The 27,977-nt window shown below is 38.8% G+C and overlaps 2 protein-coding genes and 1 long non-coding RNA gene across 3 annotated transcripts in view; 2 read left to right on the forward strand and 1 right to left on the reverse strand.

Moving 5' to 3' along the window:
* The window catches only part of PEX5 (peroxisomal biogenesis factor 5), a 370,163-nt gene that overhangs the window by 299,716 nt on the left and 42,470 nt on the right, over positions 1-27,977 (forward strand). The window lies entirely within an intron of this gene.
* LOC134574507 (EF-hand calcium-binding domain-containing protein 6-like) lies at positions 384-27,737 on the forward strand. The gene is made up of 11 exons (XM_063433613.1): positions 384-526; positions 2,257-2,453; positions 3,468-3,575; positions 5,980-6,045; positions 6,319-6,429; positions 8,910-9,015; positions 9,103-9,227; positions 11,514-11,757; positions 24,981-25,150; positions 25,493-25,649; positions 27,219-27,737. Exons 1-11 carry the CDS (start codon positions 482-484, stop codon positions 27,435-27,437), a joined length of 1,548 nt encoding a protein of 515 aa, XP_063289683.1. The 5' UTR covers positions 384-481; the 3' UTR covers positions 27,438-27,737.
* Positions 6,087-6,848, reverse strand: LOC134574508 (uncharacterized). The gene is made up of 2 exons (XR_010085449.1): positions 6,508-6,848; positions 6,087-6,232 (listed from the first exon to the last, which is right to left on the reverse strand). It is a non-coding gene; the product is annotated as an uncharacterized LOC134574508 (long non-coding RNA).

Below are 27,977 nucleotides of genomic sequence, written 5' to 3' on the forward strand. Positions count from 1 at the left end.
CCCAGCCATTCTGCAGGAATATACAATGAAACCTCAGAGTGCCCTATGCTTTTCACAGAGGTACATTCTGAGATAACGTTTTACAGCTGTGCACGCATGTTTGATGGTACAATACAAGCTGTTCTTACAATGCCTGCCCTTGTATTGCACAGTGCACACTTTGTTCAATGTTGTTGAACGTCTTGTAGTATTTTTTTTTACATAATGCTATAAATGATTATTTTACCGATGAATGTGTTATTGTTATATACGCTGTACACACAATGTGAGCAGCAGGACACTGAGATAAGGGAACGACTGCATGTCTGTGGATTTGTTGTTCCTCTCTTTGGAGCCTAATTATAAACTGGAATCTGTTTGATTTGCTTTTCAAAATACAGAACCTTCCAAAGTTCCTTTGTCGAAACAAAAAACAGAAAGAAAAACATTAATCAATGTAGAGAAATGGTTGAAAGAAAAGTTCAGAGAGGGCGCTCGAGCCATGATGGACGAATTCATTGTGTACGATCCCCAAAAGACGGGCAAGGTGAATGGTTGGTGGATGTTTGGGGTGGCGTGGAGGGAGGGTCTGTAATATCACCAGAATCATTTCTGTCAAGAACTCTAACAGATTTTACAGGCTACAACTTACATTATGCCCAGCTAGTCAAAAAGAGCTGTTGGTGTCCTAGAGATTGCTAATCAGTGACTAGGCATTTTTGGAGGTTGGGTCCACGTGATTGCTAAGCTAGGCATGGTTTAAGTTGGATTGCAAAAAAATTGCCAATCAATGGCTCATAATTAAAGGAATTGGGGCAGGAGAGGTTGCAGATCAGTTGTTAAGTGTGAGCGAGCCTGCAGCGTTGACTGATTGCTCACTTAGTATCTCAGCATGATGGCAGCTGAAATACAAAATATCATTAATTAATAGCTGGGCATAATGAGAACTTGGCATGATATACAAATGATTCTCATATCCCTGATTTAGGTATTAGATACATGTCTGATCTCTCTGTAATGAACTGAATCATTCCATTAGTTGTATTTATGGTACAACCTGTAGTCAGTGCAGTCAATGATCAACAAATCAGAAAATGTTAACTCCCAAATTCACAACAGTTATCAGCTGTTTCTCTGGGTAACTCTTTTTTGGCAGAATAACTTAGTATTAAAAAACATTAAATAAACTCTGTCCTTGGCCTATCTGATATCCACCAATAGGTAAATTCTAACATGTGAGCAGCAAGGAAAGTTATCTGTTAATATTATCTTCTGATACTACATAACACCGTATCTGTTCCTTGTCTCGAGTTATCATGACCTGTAATTGTTGCAAACAACCCTTTCTCTTTCCACCTCTGGACTTTGCATCTAATATGCTTTACACAAACTAACCTCAGTTTATTATACTCAATTTACCTCTGTACAAGCTACTAGAGTTCACCATAATAAATAAAAAGCAGACTAATTAACACAATTTATTATTATAATGACTCTATGAAAATGTTTTATTGATTTGACAAGTTTCCTACATTCCCAAGCAGTGATAAAAACATTAACTACATTTGAATAGCAGCAGTGGATAAGCAATACATATATTTTGGTTTTGGATACATGAGAAGTAAAGGCCTACATTCTACAATAGTATCTGCATGTGCTCGCTCATTCTCACCCTGATTCCATTAACTTTTATCTCACCTTACATCAGTGGGAATGAAGTCTGAAGATCTCATATTAGTTCGAAGAAGAACAAATCAAAGCAGGCCACAAATGGAGGCTTGGTGGCACCATGGACTTAAGTGCATTCTACAAATGTCTGTTGTGCTTAAGAGTACGAAACAAAGGTCTGAGAACCTTGAGATATAGAAATTAATCCAGTCACTCCAGAGTATCCAAAGAAAAGGTAATTTATCCAACCCACGATCCAATAAACAACGTTTCGACCCAAAGGTCTTTATCAAGCTGATAAAGACCTTTGAGTCGAAACGTTGTTTATTGGATCATGGGTTGAATAAATTGCCTTTTCTTTGGATACTCTGGAGTGCCTGGATTACTTTCTATATCTCAATTACATATTTGGTCTCCTGGTACTGAGACTGATCCGGTTAGCACCCATGGATATCCTAGACGAAGGGTCTGAGTGCAGTTCCACATTTTCTTTTCTCAAAGGTCTGAGAACGAACACTTGGGAGGAAAGTGTAAAAGATATATAGAGCTCAATGGCCAATGTAATAACATACTAAAGTTATTTTCACCTTTTATTGTTTATTACTAAAGGTGACAAAAGAAAATTTTCTGGCTGTAATGGAAACCTTTAATCTACATCTTACCGGAGAGAACCTTGACCGTTTTCTCTCCCGCTTCGGCCTCGATGAAAGATTGTCACATGTTAACTACTTTGAGTTTGTTCAGCGCCTGCAGTCTAGGAGAGGGAATGATTTATCTGGTGGAAGTTCTGTCACAGCTGGCCGTAGGTATGTCACGTGCACCATACAAACAAAAGGATAGAGTTTAGAAGTAACCACAATTTATGGGTAGGTTTAAAAAGCAAAATATGTCTTCCCAGTATTTTTAATATGAAGTTCACTTATCCCTTATAAATAAGAAATGTGTTTGTGAGGTCTGAAAAAAAAACAATTAAAGGGACACTCCAGGCACCATTTATCTTCATTGGAATGAAGTTGTTATGGTGCAGGGAGGTTCCAGATGCCACTCTTAGCCTACCAGCAGTGAAATGGCACCTGAGGTCTGAGGCAGAGTAATTGGGCGCCCGGTCGAATATTTTTTAATTAAACCATAAGTAGGTAACTGAGACCTAAACAAACCATAACAACTTCTTTCTGATTAAGTTAATATGTTGTCTGGAGCACCTCCATCCTTGGCTCTCTGTCAACCATTGTTACAAACCCTGATATTTACTCTGCATTCTCTGTTTTATATTGTTTGTGTTGTAAACACTGCTAATCTATACCCTTTTCTATGAGCAGACAAGTTTCAATATGAAATAGTTTTTCCCTTTTCTCTTCTGGCTAAACCAGGTAATGGGTGCAGCCATTTGGACTAATTTGTATTGAAATATGTCAGGTATGAAAGCAAATGGTTTTACTTTTCCCATGATCCTCCTGTTCCTCCATCAAGTGTCCATAAGGAAACCTCATGGACTTCAATAGGAACACATCTAAGGAATGTGTTTGTTAACTGAGAGAGGAATCATGGGAATATATGTTGATTTGCACGAAATGCCATGGCTGTGCCTTTTTTAAGGAAGTTACGAAGTTATAGTGAATGGATAGTAAAAGTAAATATACAAGCGTAATAACACAAATATTACATACAATTGTTCAAATCTAACAGCTCAACTTTAACCTGCAGTAGAATTCTGTCTTATTATGAGTAATAAAAATAATAAAATTCAGTATCTAATTTAAATAGAAATTACAGTGATAATCACCAGTCACTTTTTCAGAATGTGCATTTTTATTAAACAGGTTGGAAAAGAGAAAATCTTCAAGTGCGCTTACCACGGCCAGTATTTTGGAAGAGAAACTTATCAAGCTGTTTCACACAGATTTCAATTCCCTTTGCGATACATTCCGGTGCGTGAATACATTGTTATTTTGGCATTCTCCAATTTCAGTTGTGTTGAGTTTGAGAATCATTCTAACTATTCCTAGTTTAATTCAAAGACTGTAATAGCAAAATTTCTCACATTTAAATCATTTCCAACGTGTTTTTTTAGTCTTATATTCCCAAGTTTGTTTGTCAGTTCATTACAATCCTCTGCTTGTTATATAAACCGAGAATTGTGGTGAATTATTGGCGTTTTATAAATACTAATGATCATTTTCTGAGAGCGATCAGGGCCATTGGCTGAGAGTGATAAGCTGACGCTCTCAGCCAATAAGCTAAGCTGTGCACTGCAAGGCTTAGCTCTGGAGAGCTAATGGAAGTTTCTGCTAAGACTCTGTCAGATCTCCAGTGTTAGAAGCGGAAGCAAGGAGCATTGCAAGAGGACTACAAGTAAGAAGTAAAATTGTTAAAGGGACACTATAGTCACCTGAACAACTTCAGCTTAATGAAGCAGTTTTGGTGTATAGAACATGCCCCTGCAGCCTCACTGCTCAATCCTCTGCCATTTAGGAGTTAAATCCTTTTGTTTATGAACCTTAGTCACACCTCCCTGCATGTGACTTGCACAGCCTTCCATAAACACTTCCTGTAAAAAGAGCCCTATCTAGGCTTTGTTTATTGCAAGTTCTGTTTAATTAAGATTTTCTTATCCCCTGCTATGATAATAGTTTGCTAGACCCTGCAAGAGCCTCCTGTATGTGATTAAAGTTAAATTTAGAGATTGAGATACAATTATTTAAGGTAAATTACATCTGTTTGAAAGTGAAACCAGTTTTCTTTTCCATGCAGGCTCTGTCAATCATAGCCAGGGGAGGTGTGGCTAGGGCTGCATAAACAGAAACAAAGTGATTTAACTCCTAAATGACAGTGAATTGAGCAGTGAAATTGCAGGGGAATGATCTATACACTAAAACTGCTTTATTTAGCTAAAGTAATTTAGGTGACTATAGTGTTCCTTTAAAAAGAAAATTAGTTTGACTACTTATAACGGGAAGGGGGCACCAGGGCACTTATGGTGCTTGGAGTTTTCCTTTAAACTATTAATAAGGCTGAAATAAAGCAGAGTGCTTTTAGTACCGCTCATTGGAGTAGTTATGGTGCAAAGAATTTTTGAGTGTCTTCACACAATTTTTTTTGTCAAGTTGTTTGACACTAACTGGGGCTATACCAGAACCCAAAACCCATCCCCATGCCAACCACTCAGATAATACCATATTATTCATCAAACTTGGACAGCAATGATAGACTATGAGTGCTGGCATGCAGGTTAGTTGAGTTCTCACAGCCTATTACTGCCATCCAAGTTGAAATGGATTATAAGTAAATATCCTTCACACATTATCACAGCAGTAGTAGAGCAGCCAAGATCTGAGCATCAGAGAAAGCCGTTGTAAAAGTCACCTTCACCATACTCGATTGTGGATTCTAGCCCTAGACTAGATATAACAGTCAGGTTCAGCTGTTAATGTGAACAGAGTATACAGATAATAAGATATTAATTACAGTTATATTGATCTTAAAGGGACACTCCAGGCACCCAGACCACTTCTGCTCATTGGAGTGGTCTGGGTGCCAACTCCCACTACTCTTAACCCTGCAAGTGTAATTATTGCAGTTTTTTTATAAACTGCAATAATTACATTGCAGGGTTAACTCCACCTCTAGTGGCTGTCTACTAGACCGCCACTAGAGGTCACTTCCTCCTTCATAGCACAGATTATCTGTGCTAGAGCGTCGCTGGACGTCCTCGCGCTGTGTGAGGACCTCCAGCGTCGCTAATTTCCTCATAGGAAAGCATTGAAAATCTTTTTCAATGCTTTCCTATGGGGAGCGCTAATGCGCATGTGCAGCATTGCCGCGCATGCGCATTAGGTCTCCTCGGCCGGTAGGCGGGATCAGTCTCGCCCCCCGGCCAACGGAGACAGTAGGAGGAGTGGCGCGGAGGAGGAGACAGCAACGAGGGACATGTCGCTGCCTCTGGTAAGTCACTGAAGGGGTTTTCACCGGGGATTGGGGGGTGGGAGGGAGAGGGTACCTCCAGTGCCAGGAAAACGGATTGTTTTCCTGGCACTGGAGTTTTCCTTTAATGAAAAACTAATTTAAAATCTGGTAAACAAAGCCAAACTGATCACCAGATCACCTCCTATTTGCTACATATGATACATATAACAATATATTTAAGTCTCATTTTGCTCTGACAGTTTTCTAGTAAGTCAATGAAAACTGAATTCAATTTAATTTAACCGCTATAACTCTGCACCCATAATCTGGACTTTTTCTCAGTTTACTGTTCTATAACATTTCTATAGCTTTTCCTGAGCTTACAGATAGGTGATCATACTTATAACATGAATACTTATTTTTTTCTAGGAGAGCGGATACAAAACAAATAAACATAATAAGCCAACAAGACTTCAAAGCGATCCTCGAAACGAGGTAATTCTAAAGCATATCTCATCTGCAATGCTTGTCTTCCCTCGAGATATAAAAAGACTTTAATGAATTTCTGCCATAAATAAAATTTTAACCAGATAAACATTTATGTCTGTATGCCATAAACTGTTCCTTATGTGCCCATGATGTAGATAATTATCTAAATGATCCGTTTTCTGAAGGGCGTGAGCTGTAAAAGATAATAATAGATCACATGTATTGGGTTAGCACACCAATAATATGTGTACTTTAATCAGCTTTCTTTGTTTGCAAAAGGTACGCCATCAAATTAACCGATGATGAGTTCATGAGATTGCTGGAAAAATTACCTACAGATGGTTATGGAGGCATCCGATATTTGGATTTTATAGCCAGATTCGATAGCAGGTAAATACATTTTCCAATGATCCCTCCTTGTGTTGCAACCTATAGGGTAAGCGTGTAACTATTAATATTTGTACTTACCAACCTTTCAGTTGCTTTAGTCTTTCACCATGAAACAGACCATGTGCAGGAGCAGTTGCTACTCCTTTACATGGCAATTGCACAAAAATATGTTATTTTGGGTAGCCATGCAACCGGACATAGGAAATCTTGCTAATTCCCATGGGTATTGTCCATTTCCCACACCCGAGGTATTTAGTGTATTGTGTACAGCATACATTTTTAGATTGTCCGAATCAGTTTGTCTGGAAAAAGAAAATTGGTTTGTAATGTTTTTGGTCGATTTTGTGATACGTCCATGTGGCGTCTCGACCTGGACAAATTTGCACCCATGCAATCGTTTCAGGAAAAACTAAACAGAGAAATGTGAAGATTTTTTTTTTTTGCTTTCGTATATGGATGGACTGACAGCAAATCAATGTAGATACAGTTTAGAAGAGCTTTATGGGAAATGGACGGCAAAAGAATATTTGGTTGAGCATTTACGGAATTGTAGTTCAGTGCAATCTGAAATTGCATTGTGTTGCATCATCCTGTCCCAGTGATACACACAACAGATGTTTTCAGCCTAGGCTGTTTTTGACCAGTACATTTGCTAGAGAAAAAAAAAGAGATGTAAAGTTGTTGACAGCTAAATGAAGCAATGCAATATAGAAAATATAATGCAAAGCAATAATAAGATGTTTTTGGAAATAATGGGCAAAGCATTTTAGTAGCTTCATAGCTGCCAGTCTATATGGGAGACTTGCCACATACTGACATCTAGAGCTGGCAATGAGAATTGCATATACAATATGATCATATCTTATCTACCGTACTTTCTTTTACAATATGAAGATAATTGGAATGTGAAAGAAAATCCAATTCACCAAATTCCTAATTCAACGATTGAAGCTCCAAAACTCATTATCCAAATGTCCTTATGTATAGGCAAATTAAAGTTAGACATGTACTAGGATGTAGGTTACTGGCTACCCACTACCCACTGCCAAATTTCTCTGGCTCAATTAAGTCTATTTGCTAGTTTTTGGTGAAAACGTCTTTGGCATGCCCTTTGATTTTTCATGCCATCCTCTCCATCATGCATTACTGGGTCATTTAGTAAATGTCTGACTTTCTTACACACATCGATGAAACCCTTGTTTTGTTTCTGGGCAGGTTTATTACACATAGCAAGCAAGGAAGCCCTTGCAGCACTTACGCCCAATACAACAAATGTTGGTTACCTCTAGTTCTGGAAGGAGGTTAACATGATGCAAAGGTCTATAATACATACAGCACATGTGCTCGAATTGTGGAATTGTGGCATTAAAGGGAATCTATAGTGCTAGGAATACAAAGTATTGTATAGCATGTAAAGGGTTAAAAAAAATTCAGTCACTTAACCGATTGCAATGCCAATATCTCTTGGCACTGGGTCAGTGCTCCACCTCCTTGGATGAGCACTGCTAACACATTTGGCATTCCCCATAGGAGCGCACTGGGGATTTCACTAATGCTGGATGTCCCCATGCAGAGCGTGAGGACGTCCAGTGTCACTTAGGGGACATAGAGTCTGTTAGCATCCAGGAAGAGCCTATAGTGGCTGTTTGATTGAAAGCAACTAAAGGCAGTCTTTGCCCTGCAAGATAATCATTGCAATTTCTATAAAATTGCAATGATTTGCATTGCAGGACTAAGTGGGACAAGGATAGTGCACCCAGACCACTTCAATGAGATGAAGTGGTCTGGGTGACTATAGTGTCCCTTTAAATAAATTAAACCTAAAATATGATAATTTTTAGGTAAAACTCCAAGAATTACCAATTCATAATCAGCTTAGCTATTATATCATAACAGATGCCATGCCTAATTTAGGTCTCGATCTAATATTTTTGGATACGTTTTTCAAATGATTTATTTTCCAAATATTTACATATCAAAAATATAACATATATATATATATATATAAATAGATCAAAATATCAATATATTAAATCATTTTAAAAGTGTATTGAAAAATATGAAATTGATGGCTTAGTAACTATTTACAATGTGTATTCTGCATTATCCTCCCAGCTTGACATTCTAACCATTAGACTCAACATAGTCTTTGGGTTCTTCATTACAAAAAAAAGGACAGTTTAACAATAGAAATCACATCATAACTTGTCTTAACCAAGTATTGCTACATATGAACCACACAGACATTGCACCATTGTTATCTTATCACTATTTTATGAGCTGAGCACTTTGGATTATGTTTTTAAATCTATATGTGATATAATAAAGTGATTAGATTTTATAAACGCGTCGGGCTCAGATTAACACTATGGAACACTGCTTATAGGCACTGAGCGTAACAAGTGAAATGACCGTACTGCTTGCTGCTTCGAAACTCTGCATTTCCTGATTGAATATTATGTTATTTTGGTATGATTCAGTGATGACAGTTTGAGCCTTTATGATGGGTCCAGAAGCGTTGTAACCGAGTATAGCAGAAGGTTGAATTCCGGGAGTGCTTTGCCAAAAGCAAGAAGCCTAGAGCAGGTAATGGACTTAATTAATTCATTTCTGACATTTGAATTAAATAATCATAGCCAAAATTATAATTTTCCAGTATTTCGTCTCTTCCAGCTTGCTGCAATTATTAAGAATTTAGTAAGGAACCACTATAGCTCCCTAGAGCTGGCCTACAACCAGGTGGACTCTATGAATACAAGAAGACTCACAGTGGAAAGCTTGTATCAACTCCTGAAAAGGTTCGAGAGTGTCTGTCAATGTATTTTCTAGAAAAAATGAAAAAAATTAGGGACTGCACTCAGTTATTTAGCCACAGGGTGCAAGTGAGTACGGGTCAGCATACCCAATAAATATAGTACAAAACACAAGAATCTCAGGCACTTACTGTGACAGGAACCAAGCAGATTTATTGGATCAAAAAGAAAGCCACCACATTTCAACCTGTACCCAGTTCATTATCAAGCGTGATAAAGACCTGGGTACAGGTCGAAACGTTGGGATTCTTGTGTAATTCTTGTGATAACACTCAACGTTTGAGAATCTATTAGCTTCTGTTCTGCATGTGCTTCAATTCAGGGCCAACTAGATGAAAAAGGTGATAAAAGGAGGTTTTATCAACCCAGCAGCTATAGTAAAGGCTCCAGAACAGGAGTGCATGGACGTTCAAGCTAGCCTAAGTTGTTGATGTAACAAAACAGTAATTTATAGCCCTTGGTATGTTTTAAGAGTAGTGCCAGCTGTACGGCAGATACAATGACAGCAAAGGTCAGGGCTGCAACAAAGGTTCGTAAATGGTGGAACAGTTCTAGAAGACACACCAGGAGGTTCAGATCCATGGTCAATAAACCTACCAAGAAATCAATAAAATGGAATTCAATATAAGGAATAAGATAACGTAGATATTAACAAGTAGCTGAATAAAGTGGAATTCAATATAAGGAATAAGATAACGTAGATATTAACAAGTAGCTGAATAAAGTGGAATTCAATATAAGGAATGAGATAACGTAGATATTAACAAGTAGCTGAAAAAAGTGGAATTCAATATAAGGAATAAGATAACGTAGATATATTAACAAGTAGCTGAATAAAGTGGAATTCAATATAAGGAATAAAATAACGTAGATATATACAAGTAGCTGAATAAAATTGAATTCAGTATAAGGAATAAGATAACGTAGATATTAACAAGTAGCTAAATAAAATGGAATTCAATACAAGGAATACGATAATGTAGATATTAACAAATAGCTGAATAATAATCAAACTGATGATTGTCCTTTGCGGACATTATGCTCACACAGGATGATGCATGCGTTCATGTCACCATTTTGACACAGCTTGCTTTTGGGACATGCATGTTTATCTATATGTAATAGCTGACAAGTTTTTAAATACACCTATAATTCACTACAGTGATTTGTTTTGGAACTTTTATGAAACATTAGGTTAAAAAACCCTTAAGATTTTAGGACCCAGCTTTGAAAAAGTACTTTTTTTCTAGCCTATATCACAAACGTGTTTAACATAACAGTATTAATGCTACTAATATTAATATCTATTTTATATATATATTAATGCTAATAATATTAATTAATGATGATAATATTAATGAAAAGATTTCATAGGGCAGGAATAAGGAGATATAGTATCAATGATGTAAGGGTAATTAGCATATATCTGAGTATTGCAATTAGCAACAAACTTTAAGCTAACAAGTTCAAAAACATTGCTACAAAAATACCTGTTTAAAACTACAAAGGGGATAGAAAAAAAATCTATTAAAAAAGACAGTTTTTTTCAAATGTAAATGGTTACTCCACGCACTATGACCACTTCAGTGATTTGAAATGGCCATGGTGCCTGGAGGTGGTATGTGCAGCATTTTGCTATGAAACACTGCACATAGAGGGTTTAACTCCAGTTATAGCTGTGTCACTGGGACATCATTTGTCAGACTGGAATGGCTGATGTCAATTCTGTGCATATTTGTATGCACAGAGTTGGATTCATTGGCCGACTGCAGTCAGCTGACACTCTCAGCCAATGAATGGCCGGCAGGGACGGCATCTGGATTCTGCAGCTCTACAGAAGCTGGACACACATTATCGGCCATGGAGGACTCTCACAGCACGGCATATTTCCAGGTAACAGGGCAAACCGAGCAGTTATTAGGATGCTTGCAGTAACTATTTATTGTCAGAATAGTCGAACTGGAAAAATTCTCTAATTTATGCATCCGGATCAGCTATTGTGGCTTTAAATTGTAAATTTTGTTGCGAAAGAGCTTATGTGAAAAAATTGTTGAAGAACTGTTCCAGTTTCGCTATTTGACTTATAATTTTCAGCTGTCTAGTCAGGGCTCCTTAAGTATCTGTTATCTTATCAAAAGGATGATCTTCCTTGGAACCTGTTAGTTTGTGAGCTATATACCTGTCAGGTATCAAAGGGTTAAATTATTACACATCAGTTGTAAACTGTGCGATCAGATGTTTTCTAGAATTTTGTTTTCTGTCATTTTGTAGATGCGAGATCCGACCCCAGATTTCTAGAGAAGAAATTGGAAAGATTTGGGATACTTTGATTCTTAATCAAGATTGCACCGTTGAATTTTTTCAATTCATTCGTCATTTTGGTTTTTCGCCCAAATCCTCCTGCTTCCCAAACGCCAACATTTCTCCTCCAGTGAGAGGTGATGGAGATTGCCTGATACGCTCCAATAAACTCAATTCTGACACCAAAATTATTGCAAACATGCTCCAGTCAAAGGTATTTATGCTTCATGGTAAATGGATGCTGTCCAGTATTGGAGATTGTTATTAATAATTATATTAATGAAATATAAATATAAAAAAACTGTCAAAAAAAATGTACAAAATGGCTCACTGTTAGAATTATCCCTCGGGTTACCCCCCCACTCAGGAGTTTCACATTTACCAATTCCTGTTTGGATAAATGGAAAATTACAACAGAAAGTATAAATTCAAGGGTTGTTTGAGAACAGTATATTATTTTCATCATTTATTAATTGTCTGGGCAGAGACAGATGTCATTGAAAGCCCCAAAAGACTTGATCAACACTGGTTGAGGATGATAGGAGTTAGAGAATACGATTGGTGGATGGAGTGTGCTGTTCTCTCTTGGGACTATATCCATCATATAAACTGAGTCGTGATGAGTTCCATGACAAAGCTGACCTGGGGAAACCTATAAATCTACTCTCATTGCAAAGTGAGCCTTGTGTGTGGTGAAATGAACAGATACTGTGAATACAAGCACACAAGATTAAACCATACGCCTAAGCCACTGGGCAGCAGCAATGGCTACAGTATTTATCAGCCCAAATAAATACAACAGAAACCAAAAATAATTACCTACACTCCCTCCCAATCTCTATGCACATGGAGGTTTTTTAGTATCACTCCAGTGGTCATTTGAGTGTAAGCTCACCTGCCAAATCAAAGCAAAATCTATTAGGTGAGTCCTACTCTAACAATACACCTTGCTGCTTTTAGCTAAAATGCAAAGTCTCTAATGAGACAGAGAAGGGTATTTTTATGCACCCCTAAACACCATATTACAGTGTTGCCACCTACCCCATGTTAACTCTTAATGGGATAAACATGGGGTAGGTGGCAACACTGTAACATGGCTGTGTAATACAATAACAAATACACAAAATGAAACCTTGCTCTCAAAGAAACCCCTAAAGGATTTTAGCTTGCTGAAATGCTTTGTGAGACGAGTGTGTCCTCTTTCCATTTTACAAAAAGTGCACATTTTAATAGAAGTCAGCACTTTTAAAAATGAACCTTGTTACACTCCCCTGGCTGTCAATCAGACAACCAATCCTGTTACCTATCCTGTTGTTTAGCTCAGTGGAACTAAGCTCAAGAGGCAGCAAGTGTTCAGAGCACCTGTCTTGTAAAGACTTCTCCTTGAGCTGCATTGGGAAGTCTGTGATTGGACAGCCACAGAAACTCTGGGCAGGTTTAGAAGAGAAGGTTTGTAAAGGCAGCAGACAAGAGAACTGCAGCTTTTGCAAGCTGTTTTTAGATATAACAATGAAGATATACATAATTAAACGCAGGTAAATTTTTCATTTGGGGTATATCTGCCAAACCATGATTTTTGTGTGTGTTTGGGTAGTTCAGTGTCCCTTCAAACTCTTTCTGCTACTGGGCAGCAACAATGGCTGCAGTATTCATCAGCCCAAAAACATAAAACAGAAACCAAAAAGAGTTACCTCCACTCTGTCGCAAATCCCTATTCACATTTAAATAACTAGTCGGACCAGTCTCGTACTCAAAGCCCCTACAGTTCCTTCTTCAATTATGGGGTTAAAAAGTATGTGCACTTCCACTTTTGTCCACAAGATGGCATTATGGATAAGGCTTGTGATCCTTAACCTATTGTGATAGGGACCCAAATTAGGTACATGGCATTAAATTGGCACCCATATCTACAACTACATTTATTGAAAGACAGCTTCTTTAAGTGTGTTATAATAGAGGCTATGTATGACCAGATAGACTACAAATATAATAACTTCCATGTAATATACAAACTGATCAGCTACAACAAAAGTCCTTGAAGGACTTTTAGCAGGAGAGGTTAAAATTATCCCCCAAGATGTCAACACAAGCAGCTTTGCAGGTAATCTCCATCGGTACCACACTTGAAGTCCTTAGGGCTTCTGTAATCTTCTTGAAATCATTGCATTTCCTCATAGTGCTAAATCTGTAGAAACAGCCACATCTTAGTACGTGTCCGGTAAGTCTCTTTTGACCCTGCTAGATCATAGGATTGTTTATTTATATGGTAATAGTAAATGTGCATCAGCACATCTCTGAGTACTGCCTGAGGTAGGTAGGTTGGTTTTGCAACCCTGTTTGCCCAATCGACCAGTAACACGTCAGCTGGGATATTTGATGCCAAGGCCTGAAATAGACCATGTAGATATGGATGTGGTTGACACTTCTTCGGGGAAGCTTCTCAAGAGTATATTTTGTCTTCTGGACCTATCCTCAAGATCGATCAATTTGTTTTAGATTTTCTCAATTTGGGCTTCCATTTGTTCTACTTGGTCTGCCAAAGGGTTGTGGGCTTCTGTGAAGTTCTCCATTTTGGATTCTGGATGCGCAGTGTGGGATTCTATATCTTGTATGTCTTTCCAGATCTCTCCTATTGCTGCTTGCAGTGTCGCTTGTATTTTATTGGACAGTGTCCATGAGGGCATGTAGGATAGATTGAGTGATCGACTTCTCATTGAGAGTTGTCTGGTTGATTACTAACTCTTGTTCCCTGTAATCTTTGGCACCATCTTGGGCACCATGCTTGTTTTGCACCTGGCAAACTGCAAATAAAGCATTTTTTCTATGCTGTCTGCATTTTTCTTTGCCCTATGAAGTGTCATGTTAGATTGGCTGATTTTGGGTCAAGTTTTAATATTTTATGCTTGGTAAAGTTGCTTTTTGAGTATTTCATGGTGGTGTTCCTCCACTACAGCACCATCCAGTTTGAAACCCGATCACACCTTCTTTTAGATCATGTGAATGGCCGAGTGCGTGTGCGTCGCTTACCTAGGGAAGAGATGGCAGCAGGATGCACTATGGCAAGAAGGCCGGCCAGTGGAGGCAGTGTAATGCTCTGGGCAATGTTCTGCTGGGAAACCTAGGGTCCTTTCATGTGGATGTTATCTGGATGTGTACCATCTACATAGAGATTGTTGTAGACCATGTAACCCCTCCATGGTAATGGTGTTCCCTGATGGCAGTGGCCTCTTTTAGCAGGATAATGCACCCTGTCACACCACAGAAATTGTTGAGGAATTATTTGACGAACATGACAAATGTTTTCAAGGTGTTGCCTTGGCCTCCAAATACTCCAGATCTCAATTCAATTAAGCATATGCATGATGTACTGGAACAACAAATCTAATCAATGGGGGTGCCACATGGCAACTTGCAGAACTTAAAGGATCTGCTACTAATGTCTTGGTGCCAGATTCCACAGGACACATTCAGAGGTCTTGTGGAGTCCATGCCTCGATGCATTACAGTTGTTTTGTCAGTACTAGGGATACCTACAGGATATCAGGCAAGGGGTTTTAATGTTGTGGCTGGTCAGTGTAAATATAATGTGCATTTTCCAACCAATGTAGCCCTACATTACTTAGGGCCACAACCTAGGGTTGTAGGATACATTTTACTTTCACATTTTTCATGCAGAATCTTGACTGAAAAACAGTCTATAAATTGTGTTTGAATTTAATGGAAATTCAGCATAATCAAAATATTGCAAATTGTATTCAGCAGGTTAGTAGTTGTACACTTGCGACGTCATTAGCCCTGTCAATGTCACTGGTGCAGATTTTATCCAGTGAAATTCAGTTAATGTCATCCTTTAACTCAACAAACACCTCAAAATTAGCATTGTTTAGAATAGGGGTCAGCAACCTATGGCACGTGTGCCGATCATGACACTCAAGGCTACCAGAGACATATCTGCTCGTGCAAACGAACGGTGATTACACATTTTTAAAGGAACGATCCTCAATTTATACATCACAGCACCTAGAGGAAGTGATCTCAGAATTCTTCTTCTTGGAACTTGTGAACAGAAATCCGCACTAGAGTAGAGCAGCCTGCAGCAACTATCACAACTACTGCCCTTGACCTGTATCTGGTCAACTTGGTCCTCAATGGACCCCAGAGAAGCCATCCACACTGCTAGATATAAACAGAGCTGCAAAAAGAAGTAAATAATAGAAACAGCCCACACAGAAACACACACACAGTCCCCACAAACACAACACTCCTGACAATCCACATACACGCACACAACCCCACAAGCAGCCTCTCATATGTAGTACCACAATCATCCCAGCACATACACACAGCACCTAACACACAATGTGACATATCATTCACACACCTTATTCTACAAGCAGCCCCCATTTATAGGTATAATAATAATAATAATAATAATAATAATAACAAAGTATTTAACCAGGAAAGGTACATTCAGATTACTCTGGTTTCCAAGTACATCCTGGTATCATACACAATAATACAAAATACTCATGAATATGAATATAATAACCTACATACACACAAATACAATGCTAAAAAGCAACTGCAGCACCTATAACACAAGCAGAATACGGCAACATACAAACCTCAATTTAAAAAAAAATAGGGCCGGCATATCAAGGGACTTCAATATTATGTTTTGGCACAGTACTATTAAATGTTTGCCTACCCCTGATCTAGAAATATTTACCATTATGTTCTACAGTTAAATTATTACTGCTTCACCAGTGCACTACAGCGTACATGTTCCACAGGGTGAAAAAAAAGTGGTTTTGGACTGTCAATGTAATAAAAATGGAACCACCAAACTAGTAAGAAGCAGGGCTGGAGTGGAAAAAAAAATTGGCCCTGGCATTGTTTTATCACAGCAGTCCACTGAGAAGGGGACGGGGCAGAGAAAGGGTGTTTTGTCATCAAAAATGACAAACTCGCCCCCTCTCAAAGTAAGCATGTTGGTTCGATGTGCCGAGCTCTGCTGAAGAGCTCTCGCAGTAGAAATAGGCACTGTGGAATTTAGAGTGAGCTGATTGTGGTGTTTTGTGTAAATAGGTTGGTTTCAGTTGCTTTGTGTTTGTGGTGTAATATGTGTGGCTAGGGGCTATGGAGAGTGAGAGAGAATGTGTGTGTGTGTAGGGCAGAGTGTGTAAAAGGGATGTAGCAAGAGTGTGCATAGGGGCTGTAGTGAATGTGTATAGGTGATGTACAGTGTGTAAAGGTTGTAAAAAAGTATGTTTAAGGAATGTAGTGTATTTGCTTACAAGTGATTTAGTATGTGCATTGGGTATCCAGAGTGTGTATGTTAGGAATGTAGTGTGTGTGTGTGTAGGTGATGCATTGTGTGTCTATATAGGATCTATTTTCTGTAGGTGATCTAATGTGTGTGGAGGACCCGGGGTGTGTATAGGAGATCTAGTTTGTGTGTATGTGTGTGTGTATAAAGGATCTAGTGTATGTGAGGGGTGCAGTGTGTGTGTGTGGGGTGCCATGTGTGTTTGAGGGGTGCAATATGTGTGTTATGGGTGCAGTGTGTGAGGGGTGCAGTGTGTGAGGTGTGAACTGTGTGTGAGGGGTGAAATGTGTGTGAGAGGGGTGCAATGTGTGTGTGAGGGGTGTAGTGTGTGTGAATATGGGTGCACTTTGTGTGTGATGGGTGCAGGGTGTGTGAGTGGTGCAGTGTGTGTGAGGGTGCAGTGTGTGTGTATGTGAGGGGTGCAGTGTGTATGTGAGTGGTGCAGTGTGTGTGTGTGTGTGTGTGTGTGTGTGTGTGTGGTGCAGTATACAGTATGTGAGAGGAGTGCAGGGTGTGAGAGGTGCAATGTGTTTGTTTGGGGGGGGGGCAGATTAAGACAAATATTAGATATGTATTTTATTTCAATTAAAAATACATACTTCATATCCCTTTCTCTTCTTACCTTTGCTGAGGGAGGGGGGACATTTCCTGCAAGCCCTGGTGGTCCTAGTCAAGAGTAAACTTTAGCCAGCAGCTCCGCTAGAATTCACTCTAGCGAGATCAGAGCATTGCTATGATAACCGCGGCAACACTCTGACCTTGCATGAGGAACCTGGGGCTAGTGCTCCTGGGCCTCCTATCTCCATCCCCTGCTGGCAGTTGGAATGAAGAGCCTGTGGGCCAGTGACGGAGATCTCTGATCGCCCCACTGGCCCGTCATGGCACACAGCAGGGCCAACATTTTCATAGTGCAAATCGTATGTCCCCTGTTGGCCTCGGCATATGGCTATCATGGCCCACTGGGCATTTACCTGGTAAGAAGTTACTACCAAATTCTCCAACTATATTCACATTTTACCAGTCTTGCTAAATTTTAGCCACATATTTACTTCCCTTAAGGAAACACTATAGCACTAGGAATACAAACATGTATTTGTAACACTGTAGTATTTTACTCACTATTTAAAATCAGGGCCCCACTAAATGTAGTAAAAAAAGGTATTTTAGAAGCATAGGGAACAGAAGCATAGGGAACAGGAAGCGCATGCACAGCGAGCACCACGCTCCTCTGATCAAATGCTTCTCATAGACAAGCATTGAATTTAATGCATCAATATGATAAGTATCAGAGGACGTTCAATGTCCTTATGTCTGACTTGTAGGAGTGGAAGTCCCCTCTAGTGGCTGTTGGGATGGCAGCTACTAAAGTTGTGTTTAGCCTCAGAATGTAAACATTATTGCCATATTTCAAAATCGGCAGTGTTTTACATTGCTGGGTTAAAATGACAGGATGACTGCACACATTGAGCTTAAGTGGTCTGGTGCTGCTTTCTAGGGCATCACCCATTACCTCCCTCTTCCTTAAGTTTAGCAAATCTGCATGGGGTAATTCTACAGAAGCTGAGATGCACCAGTTTTGCTATCCCTGATGAAGCGTAGTTATTTAATATAACACATTAGATCTTCATTTTGTCTTTGTCGCATTCTGCACACGGTGAGGACCCATTTGCGAAAAGCTGCTTATAAAGGGAGAGCCGGCTATCTGCACATAAATAGACTCTCTCAATTTAAAATACAATGGGCCTGCTATGTGATGCAACATTTAAATAGAGACAACAGTGCACAATGAATGCAGTGTGTGTTAGGATACGACACTGAGGAATAAACTAATGGCTTCGAATAATGGACCTCGATCCTAATCATTAGACACAGGTTAGGGGACATTTTACAAACAGAAATCGGAGAAGGGGATGGTGCGAATAGGGGTGCAGGTTGTTTCCAAAAGGAAAGAGAGAAAAAAGATTTAAACCTTTCATTATCTTCCTTTTTTTGGGTGTATCCCATTTTTTTATTTGCTTAATTAAATTGACAGATAAGCGTTAACTCTGTCTGCATATTAGTTTCTGATCAAATTAACCCTTTTAACATATTATAATTTCTATTGGCATCAGAAGGGTTAAATATTGGGGTTTCTGTAATTCCTTCCTTCTGTATAAGAAGGGTTAACCCCCCCCCCCCCCCCCATCCCCCTTTCTTTGTTTCTTTCAAATCGCACTGTCTCGTTCTCTGATTTCTGTTCATGAGATTCTCCTTAACCTACTTCTGACGATTAGGATCAAGGTTCTTTATTCCAAGCCTTCTATTTCCATTAATTTATACCTCTTATCTTAACACACTGGGGTTTAATCACTAGATTTGGAATTGCACAGGACGTACACAAGAATTACAAAAATAAGGGCAGAATATCCAAATGGGAAGAATTCTCAAATTCAGCTTTTAACCAAGTTGACTAATAGAGGAGGACCTGAAAAGGTTAACTAGCTAGCAATCTAAGGTTGGTGCTGCGCACAGAGAGACGTCTTTGTTTTATTTTCGTGATTGTAAAATGACACATTTTAGTCATTTTTTGAGTGGCGTGTTCAACTGCGCAGGGTGTGACCTGAAGGTGTAGTGGCGCCATCCTCGACTACTTCGCCCCTGAATTCCTGGCGCAATAAGTAACATTATACATTGAGAATGTATACGCTGATAACAAGCGTGCTGATAATGAATATATCATTCCATATAATATTAGTAATCAGATTCCGACTTGGACGGCAGTAAGACTCATTACTAATGGGGTTTGCTAATTAGGTTTAAGTATCAGTACTTTGGAAAATACTTATTGTATTTGCTAGGCCTATTTGTGAGACTATACGCTTATCCCAAACTAACAATGTATAATGTTTTTACTTAAAATTAAAGAAAACTGTTCTATGTCTTCTTGGTAAAATAATTTTAATAAAATACAATTAAAACATATTATAATTAATACAAAAACCACAACCAGATCGGGATACGGCTGTAAATTCTATAAAGAGAACATACAAAAAAAACACAATAGTGTAATACGGTATGTACAATAAATCTTGCGCTTATAATGAATGCACTCACGAGATGGTGTAGAAAAAAGCGCTCATAGGGTGCCTCCCCTGATGGTATGGGGGGCTAGTAATCCCCTTTCCAATACGAAGTAGCTGAAAGGTACACGGGACTCCAAATAGGATCAAACTCCAGATATTTTTATTGTATAAAAGGTGAAACAAACACCATTAAGATCAAAGTGAAGAATGCGGTAATAGGTCCTACGCGTTTCGTTCAAACGTGGACTTCCTCAGAGACCGCAGTAGTAAAATAACCACATACAATATCACAGGTAGTAAAATCATACATCCTACTCCCCCCTTAATACAATCTCTTTAAATAGGGCTAGTCCCAATGTCCAATTGGTCAGTGCTGTAGGTGTTTCCAGTCTTCTCAATCTTCATTGGTCCTGGGACAGCTCCTCTCAGCTGATAATATTTTCGACATCCAGTTCAATCAAATTGAGCGCGCTCAAATAAAAGCAAAACCGGAAGTGAGTACAATCTCCTACTTCCGCGTTCCATATGCGTTCCAGATGCGTTCCACATGCGTTCCATCTGTATAACACATTCGTAGCAGCAAGAAACAAAGTGCTTGTGCACTTAGATGCAACATATTAAAATAATAAAGTGCTTGTCTATATAGAAAAAGAAAATATATTAATATATATAATGAAGAATTGTAGTATCATTTATAATGCTGTGTTTTTGTGACCCACAGACTTATATTATTTAAACAATCTATATAAAGTGACTCATATAAAATCAATGTATTAGACAACACTTATCTTTCTTTTTTTACATTGAAAGTGTTCCCTCACTAACAATAGTGAGGCTGCATATTAATTGAAGGCTGGGAGGCTGCATATTAATTGAAGCTAAGTAATTTACACTATTTTTGTGGTGTTTATATTTGTTTTTTCTTTTGTTATAGTCTTATCCACTATTTTTAGTACACACATCTGATATTATCTTTATTGAATTATGGCTACAAATGTGAATTTCCTTTCTAATTTACAAAATAATCGTAGGAAGAGGTTTGAGGCTATGTTTCAAGAGTGGGATAAGCCACAACCTTTTAAGGGGTTAGATGAATTTTTTAGAAAAAAGGAGAGATTATTGTCTGCTGATACCAAAAAATGGTGGGAGATAGCCTATCTTGAGAATTATCTCAAAGAAGGTTTAATCCCACGGGGTTTGAGAATAGATAAAACACCAGCCTTTGGATAGGAAGATGACCTCTTCCTGCAGGAATGGGATGAGATTCTCACTAATTGTTCCTTTCAGCTTATAATTAGATACTCTAAGGAGGTACAAAGTAAACTGGAAAATGAACTGATTAAGCTTAATTCTAACCCCCCTGTGGATGCAGAAGGAAGGGATTTTAAAGAGAGGGATGAAGCTTTGCAAACTAATATTAGAAAACTTGATGAAAATATTGCAGAGACAAAAAATAGGAAGTATAGTAGGGATAAAGAGGATAAATTGACCAACAGTTTCTCTACTCGCAATAAATTAATGAGAAAAAAATCATGTGTTTACCCTCTCAATAAGACAAATCAAAGAATACCTATTGGGGTTAAAGGTAACTCCCAGTCCAGAACCAGTTATAAGGACAACTATGCACCTAAGCGTAGTAGATTTACTAGTTATTCAAAAACAAGGAAAAGACAGAGACCCTCTTCTCCTAGGAGATATTCACCTGAAAAGAAAGGTAATTTAAGATCTCATGCCCAGATTGTACATAATCAAATTGATACTTTTAGGGCTCCTTCACAACATAATGAACAGGAGATACATTTTCAAGGGAAACCCAGGGGCCCAAGGGAAAAATCCAGTAACCAATTTACTTTCTAAAGGGATGAAGTTTGCCCCTAATAAAACTGCTAATGATTTTGATCTCTACATAGACTTGAAAACATTAATTCGCTCTCTGACTGTAAGGAGACATTTTCTTTTACATCCTCCTACAATTGAAATTGGTTCTGATAATGTGGGGAAAAGGGATGATTATAAATTTCGCCACAAATCACAATTTTTTCCAGTTCAAAGTAAGGGTCCTTTTTTAGAAACTTTTGAACATATGGTTGACCAAGCTTTTCAATCTCTCACAAAGAGAGAAAATAGAGGACCACGTTCTTTTAATTTAACTAAGAGGGAAGAGTCTATTTTGAGACAGCTGAGAGAACGAGAGGATCTAGTAATTAGAGAGGCAGATAAGGGGGGTGGTATAGTATTAATGACCACCTCCTATTACCTGCAAGAATCACTCAATATCCTAGGGGATAAGAAAACATACATTACTCTCAAAAATGACCCTACCCTTTCATTTAACTCTGAACTTAAAGGAATTTTGGTCGCAGACAGAGACAATGAAATCATATCATCAAAGAATTTTGAATTTTTGTTTCAAAAACACCCTGTTACTCCGATCTTCTATTTTCTCCCTAAAACCCATAAACATCTCCCCAATCCACCAGGTCGTCCTATCATTAGCGGAGTTAATTCTCTTACTGCCAATCTGTCCGCTTATGTGGACTAGTTTCTTCAGAAATATTCTCAAGGGGCACCATCATTTATACGTGATACAAAATCTTTTCTTCAAGAATTGGACAGTATAGAGTGGGATTCCGAATACAGTTTGGCCACATTGGATGTGACCTCTCTGTACACGGTAACTAGTCACAGACTGGGACTGGAGTCCCTTGACCATTACATGTCTCAGGACATGGATCTATCTCAAGATCAAAATAATTTTATATTGACTGCGGTCCAGTTCATCTTGGAACATAATTTTTTCTTCTTTAATGGTCAATATTATCTACAGACCACTGGGAACGCCATGGGCACCAGGTTTGCCCCCAGCTATGCCAACACCTACATGAGGAAGTGGGAGGAATTATTTGTGTGGTCGAGGCATGACTGGAGGGAGAACCTGGTGCTCTGGCGGCGTTATATTGATGATGTGATTATCATCTGGAAAGGGTCTTCATCTAGTTTTTTGACTATGTCCAGTATCTCAACTCTAATCTTTACAATTTAATTTTTACCCCTGAGTGGAATAAAAATGGAATTCATTTTTTAGACCTTGCTATATTCTGTGATCAGGGCCAGATCCATACCAAATGTTTTTTTAAACCAACAGATGGCAACGGATATGTTCACCAACAAAGTTGTCATCATAAGCCCTGGCTTAGGGGTATAGCGAGAAGTCAATTTACTTGGCTCAAGCGTAACTGCTCCCAGCCTCAGGACTTTCATGCCCAATCCTCCCATATGAAAAATAAACTCCTTGCTAGGGGATATGATAAAAATAACTTAGAAAATGAAATCCGATCTATTGGTCTCCTTGAGCGTAATACGTTACTGGAGGACAAAGTTCCTACGGCTGGGGTTAAAACTAATTTTGGATCAGCTTTTGTCACCCAGTATAATGTTGATCATTTCAAGATTAAGAGGAGCCTTAACGAATTCTGGCCTATTCTACAACAGGATCCAGTCTTGGGTAGTTCTTTATCTGACCGTCCAGTGGTGATTTTTAAAAAGAATAAAAATTTAAAAAACTTGCTGGCCCCTAGTTATGCCCTCAAACCTAAGAGGGACCACCAAACTGTAACCACAGGTTTTTTTTAGAGGATGTGGTGTATGTAAAGTCTGTACTACAGCTTACATTGGAAGATCTAAGGAATTTGTTAGTTTTGTTACAGGGGAGACGTTTGGGGTTAAGACGGAGATTGGTTGCCACACGGACCATGTGGTTTATTTACTGCAGTGCCCGTGTGGCAAGCAGTATGTAGGTCGAACTAAGCGTATCTTGAAGGTTAGAATCCTTGAACATCTGAATAATATTTGGAAGAGACTTGCCACCCATTCGGTTTCTGACCATTGTAGTAACTGCCCGCTTTTTTCCTTTAGGGGGCTCAAATGTATGGGCATTGAACACGTTCTCCCCTTCTGGCGTGGAGGGGATAGGGTCAAGAGGTTATCTCAGAGGGAGACTTTTTGGGAATCTCCTTAGATCAATCTCCTAAAAATTCTCAGAACAGCCCAGCCCTGGCCACATCCCCATTCACACCCCTAAAGTTAAAGTGTCCCTCGTTGGCCACTTGAAATGTTAAGACGTATGCTACTCCCTTTCATTACTTTTTTTTTTTTCCATGAGATATATGTGATTGATAACTTGTTGATATATAGTGTTTCTCACATCTGGGAGAAAAGCCCAAAGTGGGCGCTAATGTTGTGTCTAGTTTTGGTGTCTCTGCGTAAAGATGTCTGAAGATATCTACCATTACCACTACCACACACCAAGCACAAAAAGGTTCTTTTTCATGGCTATAAAATCCTGTCCATGAAAAATTCCCACCTGCTGCCTCTCTCCTTCGAAACTGTGTAAATAGGCAGCTGAACAAAGTTCCTTCTACATATGATTAGAAGACTGCTGGTATAAGGCTGCAGCCCAAACCTCCTGTATGCTTGTGGCTGGGATCTCGTGCCCCCCTTTTCCAGCCCTCCCTGCATTTAGGTCCAATGAATAAACTGGAATACTTAATGCTAAGAATGGAATAGTTTTAGACATTAATTCATAATAATAAAAAAAAATATAGACTTAGTAGTCATATTTAAAAAAAAATATTGTAAAAAAACACACTAAAACACTTGTGTGTTAATTCACGCAAAATATAAAACACCTTAGAGTGATGCACAAAGCGAAACGCTGTAGAGTGACATGCAATAAAAATATGCAATTTGCAGGTTTTCACTGAAATGTGAACTGTCAGGAATTGAAAGTAAATGTAAAGTTGTAGTTTCAAAAAAACAGAAAGGGAAAAAAATCTTCAAGATCCAGGTGCAGGACTACCGGCGACAGCACCAAGGCCCCAGTGGGTCAAGGGGCTGACCGATTCTCGTTGTGAGCATTGAACTCAGCTGAGTGTTTGTAATTGCTGTCTGTTCATAAGCAACTAGAACCTCTGAATTAACATGGTTTACATCTGGATTTTTTGTCCAGAATCCCGTGATTCACATGTCATATGTCTGATATTTCAGGTGAAACTTTTCCTTGACAAACTGTGGATCCAGTTTCGAGAGTCAGATCCTACAAATACAGGATACGTCACTAAGGATGAGTTTCTCAACATTTTACAAGAGCTGAGCCCAGATTTGACACAACATCAATGTGACTCAATGGCAGCAAAGTTTGGAGATGGACATAACAGGTGCTCTATGGAGAGAGGCAACTCGTCCCCTTCTAAAAAAGCTACATTAGCAACAGTTGAAACATTAGATCTATAATGTATCGCTGTATCACCATTATTGTCAGTTTTGTTGTCAGAGGTTATTTGAATCCATTGATACAATAGATTTCTATACACTTCATTTGAACATTATATAGGCCATGCAGGATGTCATGGGAGCTGGGTAAAAGTACAATAGCCATCTAAAGCCATTATGTTTAGTTACCATATATATAAATCCAGATCCCATTAATGTAATTTGCCCCACCACTGCTCTTGTCTTTATCAACCTTCCCAAATTTGTATTGTTGTTTATTTTTGCAGAGTATCATACGTAGAATTTCTTCAGCCTTATCAACCAAGACAGTCACTCTCAAAGAAGAATAGATTCAAGGCCACAAAGAAGGAAGTTAAAGTGATATCAACCCAAGAATCTGTTCAACATGGCCTGAATGCCATCCCATCCAAGTTAAAAGACAGGGTAGGTAAAATGCAAATCCAATTCATAATTGTCGTCACCATACATTTTACATCACAGAACACGGGTAATGTAGGCATAAACCGTTCACCATGAATAGTCTTGTGATATATCACTATGGGTTGAGTATTAAACCGTGATTCATACCATTAGGTTATCTAGATTTGAAATTATTTAATGGGTACCTACAACCTATGCTCTTTCGAAAGAGTATAAAATTCCATCTATACACTGTGCAAGCAGATTTGCTAGCAAATGCATAGATTGAAAGAAAAACATAAAAGCTTTAAAAAAAAAATAGGTCTTCTTCCCACTTTAAGGTAAATTCTCCAGAATAGACTGTATAATGAAGAATTTACTGACAAGGGAGAGCAGTAGGGATCCCTCCCAAAATGGTCCTTCTACTCTCCATGGATACTAACCACAGCACATGTGCTAACTCATAATATATCAAGACATGAAAGATTGAGTCTTTGAAATATGTTTCCGGTGGAGTGTAAGGGTTAATGTATAGTCACCAGCACAACTACAGCTTAATGCCTTCAGTGTTTACATTGCCCCTAGGGACACCGCCAAGTGGTCACTCCTCAGATGGCCACTGGAGGTGCTCCCTGGCTCAGTGCTGCACAGTAGGCAGCACTGCCGTTCAGCGTTCCCACGCTCTGCATGGGGACGCTGAATTTTCCTTATAGAGAAAGGTGCTATGAGAAGGTGCTGATTGGCCATGATTTCCCCATGGGAAAGCATTGGATTGGCAATATAATCTGCAATTCTGATGATGTCACCAAGAGGGCGGGGCCTGTGCAGTCGGACCCTCACGGCACTGAAAATAAGGTGTGGTTTTCATGCTTTTAAAGGGGATAAAGGGGTTAGCGGGGGTCAAACCACCTGGTTTTGCACTATAGGGTCGGGAATACATGTTTGTGTTCCTGACCCTATAGTGTTACTTTAAGGGATAGTGTAGTATAGGGGTTGTGCAACTGATTGTGTAATGTAAGAGTTGATATCTAACTGGCAGTGTAGGGGTTAAGTGGAGGTTTTAAAGGGGCATACAATTCCAATTACAAAAAAAGGCACAACATATTCCCAATCCCTGATGAGATTGAAACCATATATCCAACTCTCAGTGAAAGCTGCACAATATCCCAACAGTGCTATTCAAAAAAGGGGGGAGATTGTTTGGAATTTAAAATTAATTCAAGGCCAATATAGCAAAAAATGGAAAATTATCTAAATCAGCTATGTTCTCAGTTATGATATTAAGATCTCTTTGAATTCACTTTAAATTTATTACCATTCATATTAAAGTGAATAACCCTGTAAATTCCTTAAGAAAGCCACAATGCTTTCAGTCCCCATGAAAAAAACACCATCTTCACACAAAGGACATTTACCTTCTAAATTGGGGGTAACAGGAACCCACCCTAGATGTGCCGAGCCCCTTAGTACTCCTGCACTATTCTCCCGTAATCGCAGCCCTGTCTGTGTTGAGGACAGAGATGGTCATTCTAAGTCTGCCAATGAAATTCCGCTGTAGAGTGCCAGTGACACTGTCTTTGTTGTTCTGCCCAGTTATCTAGGGTGGATTGGAAGAATCTTCACCAAACCTGCCAGAAACTGGACCGCGATGGATCAGGATTTCTACACTTTTCGCAATTCCAATCAGTCATAAAACTGTGCAACATTGTCCTGGATGAAGATGACATTTATCAAGTTATGGCTCAGTATGATAAGGATCTGTGTGGAAAACTTAATTATTCAAAACTGGTTTCAGACCTTAAGACTAAATGAAGTGCTTTATGTGTAAAGGGGATGTCCTCTTTTTTTTAGTTTTTTTTTTTTTTTTACAAACACTGCAGATTTCAATATAAGTTGACATTTTTATAAATGAACTTGATTACACCCCTGACTGTCACTCAGATAACTGGTCCTGATACTTCCTGGTTTGTTTGGCTCAGTGGAGCTAAACTCAAAAGGCAGCAATTTTTTAAAGCAACTGCCTAGAAAAGACTTCTCATTGAGCTGCACTGGGAAAACTGTGATTGGACAGACACAGATAGTCTGGGCGGGGCTAGAAGGGGAGGACTTGCAAAGGCAACAAACAAAAGAACTGCAGGTTTTGCCAGCATTTTTTAGACAATCCCCTTATGCATTTTTCATTGGAGATATATATCTACTAAACTGTGATTTAGATATTTTTTTTTTGTATTTGAGTGTCATTTTAAAGAAAGTGGTCCACAGAAGGTCCATAGACTAAATAGCGAGCTGTGGTAGACTTGCAGTTATCTTACCAAAGTATAATCAGAATGAGAAAGTTGGAAAAACTCTCAG

Source organism: Pelobates fuscus, chromosome 10, assembly GCF_036172605.1.
Source record: "Pelobates fuscus isolate aPelFus1 chromosome 10, aPelFus1.pri, whole genome shotgun sequence".
Taxonomy (NCBI): Eukaryota; Metazoa; Chordata; class Amphibia; order Anura; family Pelobatidae; genus Pelobates; species Pelobates fuscus.

What these genes read in the sequence shown, in the direction of transcription:
- LOC134574507 (XM_063433613.1), top strand. Translation starts at nt 482, where the DNA reads ATGATGGACGAATTCATTGTGTACGATCCCCAAAAGACGGGCAAG. An exon ending in AAAGCGATCCTCGAAACGAG is followed by an intron (nt 6,046 to 6,318) that starts GTAATTCTAAAG and finishes TGTTTGCAAAAG; the next exon opens with GTACGCCATCAAATTAACCG. An exon ending in CATCCAAGTTAAAAGACAGG is followed by an intron (nt 25,650 to 27,218) that starts GTAGGTAAAATG and finishes TGTTCTGCCCAG; the next exon opens with TTATCTAGGGTGGATTGGAA.